The 16,806-nt window shown below is 37.9% G+C and overlaps 1 protein-coding gene across 18 annotated transcripts in view; it reads right to left on the bottom strand.

The window, feature by feature from the left end:
* The window catches only part of USP54 (ubiquitin specific peptidase 54), a 127,799-nt gene that overhangs the window by 55,199 nt on the left and 55,794 nt on the right, over nt 1–16,806 (bottom strand). For all 18 annotated transcript variants that reach the window (XM_040242380.1, XM_040242390.1, XM_040242397.1 and 15 more), the window contains 2 exons: nt 3,983–4,838; nt 1,594–1,686 (listed from right to left, as the gene is read on the bottom strand). In XM_040242380.1, the coding sequence (XP_040098314.1) occupies nt 1,594–1,686; nt 3,983–4,129 (240 nt within the window). In that variant the 5' untranslated portion in view covers nt 4,130–4,838. The remainder of the gene's footprint in view (nt 1–1,593; nt 1,687–3,982; nt 4,839–16,806) is intronic.

Below are 16,806 nucleotides of genomic sequence, written 5' to 3'. Positions count from 1 at the left end.
ATGTACCTTTCAGAAAATCAAGCCAAATGCTCTTTTGAATGGACTTTTGTCTGAATGGGTATAGTCAGAAATGTTACAACTTGTAAAAATCTGGTTTCATTAAAATTTCACATTTAAACTCCTCAATTAACCAATAATTTATTTTTTTGTTTTTTTGCTGCACTAAGAGGCACAGACGGAGAAGGCAATGGCACCCCCTCCAGTACTCTTGCCTGGAAAATCCCATGGATGGAGGAGCCTGGTGAGCTGCAGTCCATGGGGTCGCTGGGAGTCGGACACGACTGAGCGACTTCACTTTCACTTTTCACCTTCATGCATTGGAGAAGGAAATGGCAACCCACTCCAGTGTTCTTGCCTGGAGAATCGCAGGGACAGGGGAGCCTGGTGGGCTGCCGTCTATGGGGTCGTACAGAGTCATATGACTGAAGTGACTTAGCAGCAGCAGCAGCAAGAGGCACAGAGGATCTTAGTTCCCCAACCAGAGATCGAACCCATGTCCCCTGTGGTGGAAACATGTAATCTTAACCACTAGACTGCCAAGGAGGTCCTCAATGATTTATATTCTATATTTTGCTAAGCTATAATGGTTGCAAACAAAGAATTAGAAAAAAAAAAAAAAAAAAGATATTTGTGACCCTAGTAGCAAAAAGTTCAGAAGTCTCAGTTATCTCTTTCCAGAGATATCAGCCTAACATGGACTAAAACTTCAAACTGATGTTGGCCAAAAATTGTTTTGACTCAGCTGTTGCAAATTTAACTAGGAAATAATCCTGGAGTTTTTTGGTTATAATTCCTGTTTTCAGATATAAAAACAACTAAGTTAATAATGATCACAACCAAGCATCCTTGTGACAAACCAAGGATTCAGACTTCATGAGACTGAAAAATGACCCTAGAAGCTTCATCATCCAACCACAAATAATGCATTGTATATCTGGGCCAAGAAAACAGAGAGGATACATGTTGGAAAACTGATGGAGAATGGGCCTTTTATACATCCTAGTTCTTTCTCTTTAGCAACTTACCTAAAATCTCTGAGTCAGAACTCTCTCACATTACACCATTTTATTTGTCTCTAAATGAATCCTCAGTTTCACTTTATTCAGAAATGAAAAAACTGGAGTCAGATGAAAATAGAACCAATATAAAGAATCTATTACATGTGATAATGGGAAATATTAGGGAATGGGAAAATGGGAAAATTTTAGTACTGGTTTTTCCTCATAGAAACAGTTTGTTGCTAAATTTAGCTTTTACAGACAATAGTTAATTCCATGAAAAATAGCTTGTTGTTTGTTTTTTCAAAGTGAAAATTTAGTATTAGCTTTTCAGATAAATACTCAAAGTCTAAGCACATGTAAATAGTACTCTATCACATTAAATAGAGTTGTATGGGCAAAAGGTTCAGAGAAACAGAATACCAAGTAGTATTTCTTTGAAGCAAGCAAAATTAATACTTATCCTTTGCACTAAACCATAGGCAGATAATGTAGCAACAGATTCTTTAGCATCAATCTGAATAATCAAACCACCTCAATATTGATCATTTGGCAACCTAATGACAGTGAGAGGAAACAAGTTTGAAGTATTTACCTTGAGAGCACAAAAGATGCAGGAATCTCCCATACATTTGTGAGTTGTAAGCTGCCTAAAGCTACGTCGGAAGATGTCCAAGTGCCATAAAACCTGAGGAAAAGGGAAGATACTTCATTACGCTACAAAAACTTCCCATTTAAATCAAGAAGTCAAGCAAACATAGGTAATGATCACAGAAGACATCATTACTCTCAAGAGAAAAGTTCATTCTAACGTATCAAAAAAAGTCCAAATAAAGTGAAGTATCCAATCAGAGGCACAGATGACCATATTATGGAAAAAACACTAATTCAAATATAAAGTAGATCACACAGAGAAAATGTGGTATAACATATATCAAATGTGATCCTAAAGACATATTTTATGGGTTAAAAACTGCAGAATAAGGATTTAATGGTCCACACAAGAAAAGCAAAAATATTTAAAAACTTGTTTAGAAGCTTGAATTGTAGTGTGGAATTTTGTCTTTATTAGATTTTTCCATTTTGGGACCTTTCTGAGAGAGGTGTGAGTCAACAGAATTTTAAAAAATAACAGTAAAATCCACAGTGATAAATCCGTTCATAGAATGTAACTTTGACAGAAAGTGATGAGAACAGCACTTTACTTTTATGGTATTTCTCTCAAAAACTCATAACCCCCGTTTAATCATGAGAATCACATCAAAGTCCAATAATGGGACATCCTACTAAATACTTGACTAGTACTATTCAAAACTGTCATGATTATCAAAACAAGGAAACTGTGAGAAACTATCACAGCCAAGAGGAGCCTAAAGAGATATGACAAGTAAATGCAGTATCTTGGATTGGATCTGGAATACAAAAAGACACTATGTAAAAAACTCAGGAAATCTGAATAAACTTTGAACTTTAGTTAAAAAAGAAACAGTGTAATATATAGCATAAATGCCTTAGGAAGCTTCTCTTATCTGGAAAACATTTTAAAAACATCATATCTGAAAAGGCACTACACTTTAGGCGTACCAGATAACAGACACCTCTGGGGCATCTTCACATTGATACTTAGGTATCTATAGGTATATATTTCCAATGTTTGTTGAAATATGCTACACTCCCAAATAAGTAACACCTTTTTATAATAAAAGTAATGGGTTCAATACACCTGTGGTGAACATAGCTTTCATACCATAAAAGTTAGAATATTAGCTCAGAGAAACAATTATTTTTAACTTGTAACAAGATTATAACAGGCACTCCAAAACTACCAATGTCTTCAAGTATAAATATAGAAATATGTATATGTGGATAAATTATATGTTCTATAATTGAGTAGTGGCAATGAATGAACTAAGACTGGTAAATGTTAACCATTGTTGAGCCTGGTTGATGTGTGCATGAAAATTCATAATACAAAATAAATAAGTAAATAAGCTTGACAAGATTCTTGAACTACAAGTGCGAAAACTAAAATACTATTACCTGTACAAAGTCACTAAGGCTAGTCTAAAGAAAGGCTAAAACTCGAACCCAGCTCTCCTAATTCTTAAGTCCAGTGCTTTTTATACCAAATGCATTGTCATGTCCTTTTTTCTCTCATAACAACTTATTTTCTCATATATCTGAGGTGTAAAGCTAACTAACACTTTACCCAAGCATAGTTATCTTAAGATTTACTCTTACTCTGAAGAGGAGAGAGAGGGGAAAGTTATCACTTGAAAGGTAGACTGAGAGGGACGAATCTGGCCCACTGTGGCCCTGACTGGGCAGGGCAGGAAGACAGACAGTGAGCACTGGGGTTTTGAGAAGGCTAACGTGGCAAGCAAGACCAAAAGGGAAAATTCAGAGTAGATAATCAACCTGGGGGAATTTATTTTCTACCAGCTCTGTGCAAGCATATCTAATCAGATACTACAGGAGAGCTCAGAGGAAAGAGACAAAGAAGTGGGCAGACTGGACCCCAATCAGTGAGTGTGCTGAGAGCCTGAATATTATGAGACAAGAATAACAGACCTGAAAATCTTTGACTTATGGAAAGAATTTTGCTTTCTAGACTGGAGGAAAGCAACTAGAGTGATGAGACACCTTAGTCTCAAATGGAAAAAAAAAAGAAACAGTAGAGACTATTCAGGATAAAAGTCACTAAACAAGTAGTACACCTAGTCCATGTACCTCCCTCTTTAGGCAGGTAAGTAGTAGTAGTTAGTTATTATTTCTATTATCATTATTAATCTCTTTTACAAATCAGGTAATTGAGACTCAAAGAGATAAAGTGACATGTCTATGATCACAGAGATGAACTTAAAAAATGATCTTAAGCTGCTGACCTCAAACAGAGACTATCAAGTATTAGATTTTAAAAAGTAATCAGAAATACAGCATCAGCAACTGAAAGTCGAAGTTCACCAAAAAGAAATTATCCTTACCTGCAAGGCACTGTTGAGGAAGCAGCTGTTTTGTCCTGGCTCATTGCTGAGGCCTTTGCTGGGAGCTATGGAGGTTGAGCTTCGAGGTGCAAACATCCCCTGGACACTACCACGGCCCCCTGAAAAATAATTTCTCTTCCAAGACATTACTGTTCACATTTAGCCTGAAAACAAGAGAATATTTTGTATCTTTGGGGGAGTCCTTAGTCTTTGTTGAAGTCCTTAATATAAAGAGAATCCAGAATTTAACAAATTTATGTTGAAGGACTTTGAATTTACAACGTTTCAAACATCATATAGGTAGCTCAAGAAACTCAGGCATCCTTAGATTCACAAGCCAGAGCTGTCCTCAACTTGTTCCAAACACTGCCTAAAATTTAACATGGCACAGGACAAATTCAAACAGAGAAATCCTTAAGTATTGCTTCCTTCTATTTTTCTTGAACTGCCTCCATAAAATCCTGGTGAAGTGGCTGTAATCCTCAACTCCAACAGAATTCAGGATCAGGGTAGAGTGTGTTCCTTAGGCTTGTTTATAATGCTTCCTGCGGATTGAAGATTTTCCCAACTGGAAGGAGAGGCAGACAGACAACCAAGAATCCAGCACAACTCTCCTCGCCTTCTACTGCCCTGTCCCATTGTCCCATCATCCTCTGAAATAAAAGCCCAGGTTCTAAGCAATTGACATAGATTTCAGAAAGCTAAGAAGTTTGTCTGAAATACATGGAGTTTCTGCTGTTGTTGCTCTGCTGCTGTTCTTTAGTATGTCCCAAACATCTTCTATTATTCCATCCACAACTTCAGAAAATCTCTTCTCTTTTCCTCCGTGACCAGACTAGCCAGCTGTGCCAGAGAGCTTTAACAGAAAGAAAAAAAATAAATAATCAAAAGCTTGCGTCACTTAATGACTCTACTAGCTTTGTGTTGTTCTGCCAAGATCAACGCTGCCTCACCTCACACTATAAACTTGAAACCTTGGCAAACAATACATAGCCCTCCCCCAACCAAAAAAATAAGCCCAACAACAACAAAAAGGAGAAACACTCAACAGGCAGGGGGAAAAGGTGTGAGCAGCCTTACTTTCATAGGAGACTTCTCTCAAATTTTCTAGGAGAAGAAAGTTGATCTGGACAAAAATAAAACTCCAACGTGAACTTTCCACAACCAGGCTAAGAAAAAAAGTACCAAGTAAACACATACCAAACTGGGAAACTGAAACAGTGTCTTTTGGATATTTTGAGTACAGAAAATTTTAAAGGTGTTTTACATGCCCATGGCTATAAAAGCCTGTTTAAAGGTGGGAGGGGCATGTTATCACTTTACTGAGTAAAGATGTCCCATCCCAGAGAAACCTTCATGGTGAGTATACCATATGTCCTTAATATTCAGTCCAAAAAAAAGAAATCTTCTTCTGCCCTGTTTGTTTGTATGTTACATTTTTTCTTTTTTTGGCCAGAGGATCAGAGAGATAATTTGGGTTACAAATCACTTAATCCTCAGATTATATCCAAGGCAGTCACCATCAGAGGCCATCCATTGACCAACAATAATCTTCAACTAATTAAAATGCCAAAGAAGCAAGAGGCAAAAATTTCCTTGGAAGAAAATGCTTCTAATATTCACCTTTAAGTTTTCCTATAAGGCCGCCAGGTCCACATAAGGAAAAAATTAAGAATGTTAAATATTAAATTTGGTTTCTAACAGTTGTCCAAGCTTCTCCTTTCCTTCTCACCATCATATGGATGACCTAAAAAACCAAAAATGCTATAACAGTTTCATCCTTCTCAGATCACCTAGCACTATCTACGGTGTGTTCAGTGGAAAAGCTGAGGCACAGGAACATTAAATGGTTGCACAAGAATGTTCTTTCCCTTCTCTAAATTCCCAGACTATTTATAATCTACAGATCACAATTAAAGTATTTGATTATACATTATAGTGTCATGTTAGTCTCTATTTGTTTTTATTACTCTTTGTTTTATATGGTGTCAGTCATGTATCCTGACCATGACTGTATGAAATGGAATACTAGCTAGTGTCAGACATGTGCTAAACAATACCTACATTCTTTATTCAGTCTTCATAACAGCCCAATCAGTACGTATTAATAGTTCCATTTTACAGAAGCGTAAAGGGAAGCTTAAAGACATTAACGTGCTCAAATCAAAGTTGGTAAGTGGGAGACATAGAATTGTTTGACTACTTACTGTGACTTAATTATGCATTTTATTATACTATTCCAAAAGCTCCTAACACCGTGCTAGTCATAAGGAAGCGCTCAATAAATACTGCCTGATGATTAACACACAGCACCAGGAAAGATCCCACGTCTCCCACACAGACTACAAGACCCTCAACTCTCTACACACACCCTCATACACACCCCACCGGAGGCCACTAAGCAATTTCCAACAAGCCATGCAGCATTCCTTCAGCTTAACTGCTGCAAAGGAATGACAAGGACCAAGCCTCCACTCTGCTCAAAGCCGAAAGAACTTGGCAGTAGCATCCACGTGAGGAGCTCACTGAAACTCAGCCTGCCCTATGAAACACACCCGTGAGTTCAGGGAGCAAAGGGGAAAAGGCAGTGGCAGAAAAAGATTCTCAGAAAAAAAATAAATAAATAAATTAAAAAAAAAAAAAAAAAGATTCTCAGGCTCTGAATGGCAAAAAGCTCTCACACTTGAATTAGGTGTGTCAGAAACCAGAGGTGAGAGCCAAAAAGAACAAAGCCAAGAGGGGCAGTAACAAATGGTCCAAAGAAACACTGATGAAAAAATATTTCAATTAAATCGCAGGTCTCGCACCAAACAATATAATCCATCTACGAAACATACATGAGAAAGTAAATAAAAGAATTCTACCCACAAAGCCCTAACTTTCAGGGGTGTGGGGGATGTGCTGTACAGCATGCGGAATCTCAGTTCCTGGACCAGGGATGGACCCTGTGCTCGCCCACGCAGTCTTAACCACCAGACCACCAGGAAGTCTTGGATTTATCTAACAACCTTCTTCTTTTTTTTTTTTTTTAGCAGTTTATGTATTTTTATTATTTTTGTTTGCACTGGGTCTTCGTTGCTGTGCACGGGCTTTTCTCTAGTTGTGGCGAGCAGGGTCTGTGCTCTAGTTGCAGTGCTGGAACTTCTTGCTGCAGAGGCTTCTCTCATTGTAGAGCACAGGCTTTAGGCACACGGGCTTCCGTAGCTACAGCATGTGGGCTCAGTAGCTGAAGCACACAGGCTTAGCTGCTCTGCGGCATGTGGAATCTTCCCGGACCAGGGATTGAACCCATGTGCCCTGGACTGACAGGCAGATTCCTATCCACTGTCTACCAGGGAAGTCCCTAACAACCAATTTTTAAAAGAAAAAGAACTTCCTAGGCAATATTGAAGTATTTTAGGGGTAAAAGAGCATAATGTCTGCAACTTACTCTGAAATGGTTCAGAAAAAAAGACTTGTGTGTATGTGTGCATACTTATATATACATGGAGAAAGAAGGAGAGAGAAAATAATAAACTGAAAACAGCAAAATGTTACCAATAAATAAATCTGGCTGAACGGTATATGGAAATTCTTTGTTCCATTTCGTAGAACTTGTTTATAAGTTTTTAATTATTTTCTTAAGTTGAAAAGGAACTGATATCTGCAAATAATAAAACAATTTAAAATTACATAAGAAAATATAAAAAATGTATAGCTATGTGGCCAAATTAGAAGGAAATAAGTCCTAAGTCACTTAGTCGTATCCGATTATCTGTGACCCCATGGACTATAGCCCACCAGACTCCTCATCCATGGAATTCTCCAGGCAAGAATACTGGAGTGGGTTGCTATTTCCTTCTCCAAAAAGGAAATAAGGCTGGAATACTACTTCTATGAAAAGAAGAGTCTGAAATACAATATAAGGTCAAGTTGTTGTAAGGAGTAAATGATGTAAAATAATCATGATATTGGGGCTTCCCAGGTGGTGCGGTGGTGAAGAATCCGCTTGCCAGTGCAGGAGACATAAGAGACAAGGGTTCCATCCCTGGGTCGGGAGGATCCCCTGGAGCTGGAAATGGCAACCCACTCCAGTATTCTTGCCTGGAAAATTCCATGGACAGAGGAGTCTGGTGGGTTGGAGTCCATGGGGTCCAAAGAGTTGGACATGACTGAGTGATTGAGCACACACACAACAATAATGATATTATTAAGAAGCCTAGGACAAGACTTGCAGTTGGAAAATATGGGCTCAATTTCCAGATTTTTATTACTTTCTGTAATCCCAAACAACGTAGCTGTCCTGAACTTTGTTTTCTGGGTCTATAAAACAGCTTTACAAAATCTATTTCACACAATGAGATTTAACATGATAGGTATGTGCAAGCAAGTTTTCAAAACAAAGAATAAATTATGAGTGCCTAAAAAGAGAGAAGCAAATTTCTGTTTGGGCACTTCAGGATACGAGAAAGTTGCAAGCCAACAGGAATAAGTCTTCTAATTGTACAAAAAGAAATGTAATAGGCCTCACACAGAGCAAGGTACATATCAGTATTATTGAGCAATGTGCTTGAAGAAACATTTAAATTTTACAACTATTTTAAAAATACAAAAATTAACATGAAAAGGTAAACAATTCAGTCTGTTACAAGAAATAGGGTAACATTTTAGAAGGTCTAAAGAATGATAAAAAAAATCATGAAAAGTATCTCAGTTTCTAATGAAGGAACAGTAGCCCCATTACTAGCCATTAAAGCCAAAAGTAACCCAAACAATAGGAAGTCAAACTGGACTACACTGAGATATACAAACAAGTTTAACCAGAAAATTTGCTCACATTTCTGGTTTCTGTTCATCTGTGGAGCAGTTTACTTATAATTTACTGAAGAATCTATATGTGCCATATAGTCAAAGGTCCATATAGTCTAAGCTGTGGTTTTTCTAGTAGTCATGTATGGATGTAAGAGTTGGACGATAAAGAAGGCTGAGCACCAAAGAACTGATGCTTTTGAACGGTGGTGCTGGAGAAGACTCTTGAGAGTCCCTTGGACTGCAAAGAGATCAAACCAGTCAATCCTAAAGGAAATCAACCCTGAATAATCATTGGAAGGACTGATGCTGAAACTGAAGCTCCAGTACTTTGGCCACCTGATGCAAATAGCTGACTCATTGGAAAAGATCCTGATTCTGGGAAAGACTGAAGGCAGGAGGAGAAAGGGATGACAGACGATGAGATGGCTGGATGGCATCACCGACTCGATGGATGTGAGTTTGAGCAAACTCCGGGAGTTGGTGATGGACAGGGAAGTCTGGCCTGCTGCCATCCATGGGGTCACAGAGTCAGACATGACTGACTGACTGAACTGAATTAGACTATATTTGCACTGATAAATCAACAGACAGTTATCTCAATTCCTTGGTACACTCCACACATCAATAAGTACAAACTGTGGGTTGGGTGGGGGGAGGGAATCTATAGGGAGGGGATATATATACACAAAATACACACACACACACACACACACACACACACACACACATATGGGCTTCTCTGTTGGCTCAGAGGTTAAAGTGTCTGCCTGCAATACGGGAGACCCAGGTTCAATCCCTAGGTCGGGAAGATCCCCTGGAGAAGGAAATGGAAACCCACTCCAGGATTCTTGCCTGGAGAATCCCATGGACAGAGAAGCCTGGTGGGCCACAGTCCATGGAGTCGCAAAGAGTCGGACACAACTGAGCGACACCACTTACTTACTTACCTATACACATATAGCTGATTCACCTTGTTGTATAGCAGAAACTAACACAACATTGTAAAGGCATTATACTCCAATTAAAAAAAAATTACAAACCATATTCACAATACCTTGTTGCTTATTATTAGGATATCAATATAGTAACCCCTATACAAACTAGTTATTATTATTATCATTAACACATTCCCTTCTCATGAACTCTTTCCCCTTTAAAGATAATCATATACAGATATCCCATATTCTTTATTTTTTAAAAAAAAAAAGTAACAACAAAGACCACCTTGAACTTATTTACTCCTATGCCTACTGTCCTAAATTTTTTTCAACCTTTCACTGCTAAACATTTCTGTAAAATAATTTACAACTCCTACTTTTCCTTGCTCACCATTAATCTCTTCAGAACACGGTACTGTTCCTTCATTCTACCACCACAATTTTACTTCATGGTATCTTTGTTTTCAAAAGAAATCCCTAATTTCAAAACCTACCGGCTCTTCCATATGCTTCGGTCTTCTTAACTTTTCTGCAGCACCTAACACTGGCTGCCTGATCTTACACAATCCTGAATTCATAGGGTGAATTAAAAAGAAAATGAGGGAATAACAAAAGTGAAAGAATGACAAATGAATACTGATTCTCCTATACTCTAACAGTCCATTTTCTCTCTCTCTCGCTGCTTTCTTAAAAGCGAACATTCCCTGAAGTTAAAATCAGGTGTGCCTGCTCTTGTCTAGAATGCGTCCCATGGTGTTCTCATCCTCTTTTCCATCAGAACTTCAACCATCACTTCTGGTTGATAAATGACAAATCTCATGAACTCTGAAACAAAATTACCAACTATGCGCATATTGTCTCACTTTCAAAACAAGTTTAACATGTACAAAATTACCAACTATGCGCATATTGTCTCACTTTCAAAACAAGTTTAACATGTCAAATCTGAAGTCACATCCTTCCCCAACAAAAGAATCCTTCCTCTTATTCTCCCCCCACCTTTTTTGTCAACTAATGGCATCTCCAGTTACTCAGGTTCTAAGTCTTAGCTGTCTATCAGTCTCCGATGCCTTTCTATCCCTCTCCCCCCCTTCCCCATCCACATCCTGAGGTCTGTCAATTGCCCCTTCAAAATCTCTGACATCGATCCTTCCTTCTCACTTCCACTGTCATCACCTAGTTGGTACCACAATTACCCGTCCTGGTGGCTCAGATGGTTAAGAATCTGCCCTGCAATGCAGGAGACCCAGGTTCGATTCCTGGGTCAGGACAATCTCCTGGAAAAGGAAATGGCAACCCACTCTAGTATGCTTGCCTGGAGAATCCCATGGACAGAAGAGTCTAGTGGGCTACAGTAAAATGGGGTCACAAAGAGTCAGACACAACTGAGTGACTAACACTAGACTATTACAATACATAAGTCTTTCTGGCCTCCTGTCTCTTGCTAGCCAATTCATTCATAAAATTAGTTTTTTGAACTAATATTTCTCTTTAACATACTTCATTACTTACTTGTGATTTCACACACACAAAAAGTGGAAAGCTTGAATTGTTCCTTAGCAGTAGAACAATGTCAGCTATTCAGCTAAAAAAGGTTTTTGATAGGACCAGTCCCACTTTTTTAAAAAGTAATGTAATGGTGTCTACTCTTACTGACCCTGGTCAACATCATACTGGAAGTCCTAGCATGTACAACAAGGCAAGAAAAAGGAATTTTAAAAACATATAGATTATAATGAAATAAAATAACCATCTTTCTAGAGTCTATGTTCTATACTTGAAAATCCTAAGAAATCTACCGAAAAACCTCTAAGAACTAATAAGTGAAGTCAGGTCACAGAATACAAAGTCAATATTTTTTAAGGAATCGCTTGTGTTTCTGTATGATAGCAATGGACACTGGAATCCGAAATTCCTTTAAAGTACTACTTACAATACTATCTTTACCACTGAGCCACCATAAATATTAAATACTTAGGTAAAAACACTATATATAAGCTTTATATCCCCAAAACTACAAAACCTAAGTAAGTGGATAGGCATGTGACGTTTGTGAACTGGACATTTCAGTTTTAAGATGCTGATTCATTCCAAACTAATGCAGAGATTTAACGCAATTTCAAATCAAAATTCCAGCAAGATTTCTCTTTTGTAGAAATTAACCAGCTGATTCTAACAGTTACATGCAGGCAAAGGAAGTATAATAGCCAAAAGAATTTTAAAACAGAAGAAACAAGGTGGAATATTCACTGGTCAATACCATATGGTACTGGTGAAAAGACAGACACAAGACACACGCTGGAACAAAACAGAGAGCCCAGAAACAGGCCGACACAATTAATGTCAACCGATTTTCAGTAAAAATGCAAAGGTAACTCAAAAGAGAAAGGATAGTCATTTCAACAAATGAAGTTAGAACAACTGGACAAACCTATTAAAAAAAAAAAACTGAACCCTGACCCATAACTTACATTTTCTACAAAAATAACTCAAAATGGATTACAGTCCTAAATGAAAACCTAAAACTATAAAAATTCTAGAAGACGAAAATTTTGTGACCTTGGGCTAAGCAAAGATTCCTTAGATACAAAACCAAAGCACAATCCATAAAAGAAAAAAGAAACATAGAAATGGACTTCATCATAATTAAGAAGTTCTATTATCTGAAAGGCGTTATTAAGAGAATGAAAAGACAACCCAAAGATTAAAAAATATTTTCAAATAACATAATGAATAAATGATTTGTATCCAAAATATACATTAAACACTCTAAACTTAATGAGCAAAATTATCCAATTTTCTTAAATAGCAGATAAACATATAAAAATATATTTACCATTATTATTAGTCTTTAGGGGGATGGAATTAAAACCACACTACAAGCATATTAAATAGCTAAAAACAAAAACTACAAAAAGAGGTTATTTAAAATCTGACAACAACAAATGCTAGAGAAGAAGAATCCGAGCACCTGAAAGTCTCCCAAACCGCTGACGAAAATGCAAAATGACACTGTTGGCAATTACATACAATGTTAAATGTACTTTTATCATCTGAACTAGCAACCTCATTTCTAGGTATTTTACCTAAAAAGAAATAAAAGCTTATGCTACGTAAAAACCTTTACACAAATGTTTACAGTACCTTTATATATAATCACCGAAAACTGGAAATAACCCAAATGTTCTTCAACTAGTAAATGGTACATACATACATTAAACTCAGCAATAGAAAGTAATAATACTAACACAAAAAAAATATGGATGAATCTCAAATGTACTATGATGAGACTCAAAAGGTCATATGCTATACAATTTTACTTTTATGACATTTTGGAAAAGTCAAAATTAAAAATCAAAAGTCAAAACAGATCAGTAGTTGCCAGAAGTTGGAAGTGAGGGTAAGAGTTGATTACAAAGGGGCAGTACCAGCATGATGAAACTGTTACATGTCTTGATTGGGCTGGGAGTTCCACTACCTCTATACATGTAGAGGAATGTTAGGTCCATGAGTCAAGGTAAATTGGATGTGGTCAAACAGGAGACTGTAAGAGTAAACATTGACATTTTAGGACTCGGTGAACTAAAATGGATGGCAACAGGCAAATTTAATTCAGATGGTCATTATATCTACTACTGTGGGCAAGAATCCCTTGGAAGAAATGGAGTAGCCATCATAGTCAACAAAAGAGTCCAAAATGCAGTACTTGTGTGCAATCTCAAAAACAACAGAATGATCTCAGCTCATTCCCAAGGCAAGCCATTCAACATCACAGTAATCCCAGTCTATGCCCCAACTACTAATGCCAAAGAAGCTGAAGTCGAACAGCTCTATGAAGACCAAAACCAAAAAACATGTCTTTTTCATCAGAGGGGATTGGAATGCAAAGTAGGAACTCAAGAGATAACTGTACTAACAAGCAAGTTTGGCCTTGGAGTACCATATGAAGCAGGGCAAAGGCTAAGAGTTTTGTCAAGAGAACATGCTGGTCAGAGCAAACAGGTTGTCTGAGGAGGCCATACAAATAGCTGAGAAAAGAGAAGGGAAAGGCAAAGGAGAAAGGAAAAGATATACTCAACCAATGCAGTTCCAAAGAACAGCAAGGAGAGATCAGAAAGCACTCTTAAGTGAACAATGCAAAGAAGTAGAGGAAAACAATACAATGGGAAAGACAAGAGATCTCATCAAGAAAATTAGAGATACCAAGGGAACATTTCATTGAGATGGTCACAATAAAGGACAGAAATGGCAAGGACCAGAAGTAGAAGAGATTAAGAAGAGGTGGCAAGCACAGAAGAACTATACAAAAAGAGGTCTTAATGATCTGGATAACCATGATGCTGTGGTCACTCACCTAGAGCCAGACCTCCTGGATTGCAAAGTCAAGTGGGCCTTAGGAAGCATCACTACAAATAAAGCTAGCAGAGGTGATGGAATTCCAGTTGAGCGATTTCAAATCCTAAAAGATGATGCTGTGAAAGTGCTACACTCAATATGCCTGCAAATCTGGAAAACTCAGCAGTGGCCACAGGCCTGAAAACGGCAGTTTTCATTCCAATCACAAAGAAAGGCAATGCCAAAGAATGTTCAAACTACCACACAACTGCACTCATCTCACATGCTTCCCAAGGTAATGTTCAGTACCCTTCAAGCTAGTCTTCAACAGTACATAAACCAACAACATCAAGATGTACAAGACAGATTTAGAAAAGGCAGAGGAACCAGAGATCAAATTGCCAACAACCACTGGATCATAGAAAAAGCAAGAGAATTCCACAAAAACATCTACTTCTGCTTCACTGACTACACTAAAGCCTTTGACTATGTGGATCACAACAAACTGTGGAAATTTCTTAAAGAAATGGGAATACCAGATCACCTGACTGCCTCCTAAGAAACCTCAGGTCAAGAAGCAACAGTCAAGAAACAACAGTCAGAACCAGACATGGGACAACAGAATGGTTTGAAATTAGGAAAAGAGTACATCAAGGCTGTATATTGTCACCCTGCTTATTTAACTTACATGCAGAGTACATCATGTGAAATGCCAGGCTGGATGAATCACAAATTGGAATCAAGATTGCCAGTGGAAATATCAACAACGTCAGATACACAGATGACATTACCATTATGGCACAAAGCAAAGAAGAACTCTCTGCTCTTGCCTCTAGATGAGGGTGAAAGAGAAGAGTGAAAAAGCTGGCTTAAAACTCAACATTCAGAAAACTAAGATCATGGCATCCAGTCCCATCATTTCACGGCAAATAGATGGGGAAAAAGTGGAAACAATAACAGATTTTCTTTTCTTGGACTTCAAAATCATTGCAGACAGTGACTGCAGCCATGAAAAGATGCTTGCTCCTTGGAAGAAAAGCTATGACCAACCTAAACAGCACATTAAAGAGCAGAGACATCACTTTGCCAACAAAGGTCTGTATAGTCAGATCTATGGCTTTTCCTGTAGTCATGTACAGATGAGAGCCAGACCATGAAGAAGGCTGAGCGGCAAAGAATTGATACCTTTGAACTGTGGTGCTAGAGAAGACTCTTGAGAGTCCCTTGGACAGCAAGGAGATCAAACCAGTCAATCCTAAAGGAAACAGTCCTGAATGTTCATTGATTGGAAGGACTGATGCTGAAGCTGAAGCTCCAATACTTTGATGTAAAAAGCTGTGAAGAGCTGACTCACTAGAAAAGACCCTGATGTTGGGAAAGATTAAGGGCAGGAGGAGAAGGGGGCAACCAAGGATGAGATGGTTGGATGGCATCACTGACTCAATGGACATGAGTTGGAGCAAACCCCAAGAGATAGTGAAGGACAGGAAAGTCTGAAGGGCTGCAGTTCACAGGCTTGCAAAGAGCTGGACACGACTGAGCGAATTAACCACCACCACCACCAAGGTTGAATCATGAAGAAATTAAAAATCTGAACATAAATTCTTATATTTACTTAATCTTTAATCTACTTTAAGGTAATCTACTTTTAATCTACTTTTTTAATCATCATTACTGGGATTTACTAAGTCAAAACAGCCTGCCTCGCTTTGTTGTCTCTAACATCAGGTATACTCCTAGGAAGCTTAGAAGCCAAAATTGGGAAGGAAGCGTGTCATCTTATTACCTATTACCTATTAGTGAAATGCAGTTACTAAGCTTTATGTCCCATATTGTTCCCAATCTGAACACACTAACTTCCTGTGGGCAGGGTAAAAACCTTTCTCCTGTGTGAAATGACAGAAAACAGTGGGTTCCAAACTTTTTGCAGATTCCCACATCCAGAAGCAGACTTAACAAGAAACCATGAAGATTAAATTTCAAGGTCCTCTCTTGCACAGGCCCTCAGGCCCAATATTCAATTTTCTATTTTTTTAAAAATGTTTTCCTTAAAGTGGGTCCCCTAAATTATATAAGCTCCAGGACCCATAGAATCTGAATCATATTACAAAAAATGGGCTTCTGTCGTACACGTTACTTGAAAAAATATTTAATTCAAAAAGCTACTTTGAATTCAGTAATACTAATAAATTTGTATTTTACTAACCAAACATCTAATATGTTATTCATAGTTTACAATTTCCTTAGCACTAAATAGACCTAAATTGTACTGCCTGGTTTACATTTGGGTTTTTCATTCTTAGGCAGACTGTAATATTTCTATTACAGATCCACAGTTGACAGAGTAGAAATAGCAGGGCTAAATTTAAAAGGCTCAAGACTGACAGCATTAGAGCAATAAAGCTCTAGCTGATGACCTTCAGAAAAAAAAAAAAAAAACAGTTTATTTCTCTGTATTAATGAAACCCAGAGAATGATTACTTCACAATGAATATACACAATACATCACGCTGTGCTGCCATATTTCTCAGGCCAAAGTATTAAACCAGGCTACAGACGTAGCTACCCTAACTGTCCACTACTGTATTCCACACCAAACAGCTAAGCTGCTCTTAGCCTCTATTTCTGAAAAAACCCTAAGCAGTCATTCAAATGTTTGGTGAAATGAACCTGGCTTATGCCTAAAGAGAAATGAGGCCTGAAAGGACACTGAGCCACATGAAGAGCCCATCACCCTAAGAGACACTGGGGTAAAGGGGG

The sequence above is a fragment of the Oryx dammah genome, unplaced genomic scaffold (assembly GCF_014754425.2).
Source record: "Oryx dammah isolate SB20612 unplaced genomic scaffold, SCBI_Odam_1.1 HiC_scaffold_6, whole genome shotgun sequence".
Classification (NCBI taxonomy): Eukaryota; Metazoa; Chordata; class Mammalia; order Artiodactyla; family Bovidae; genus Oryx; species Oryx dammah.
The sequence above is the reverse complement of the archived record's forward strand: the minus strand, read 5'-3'. Positions and strand labels throughout refer to the sequence as shown.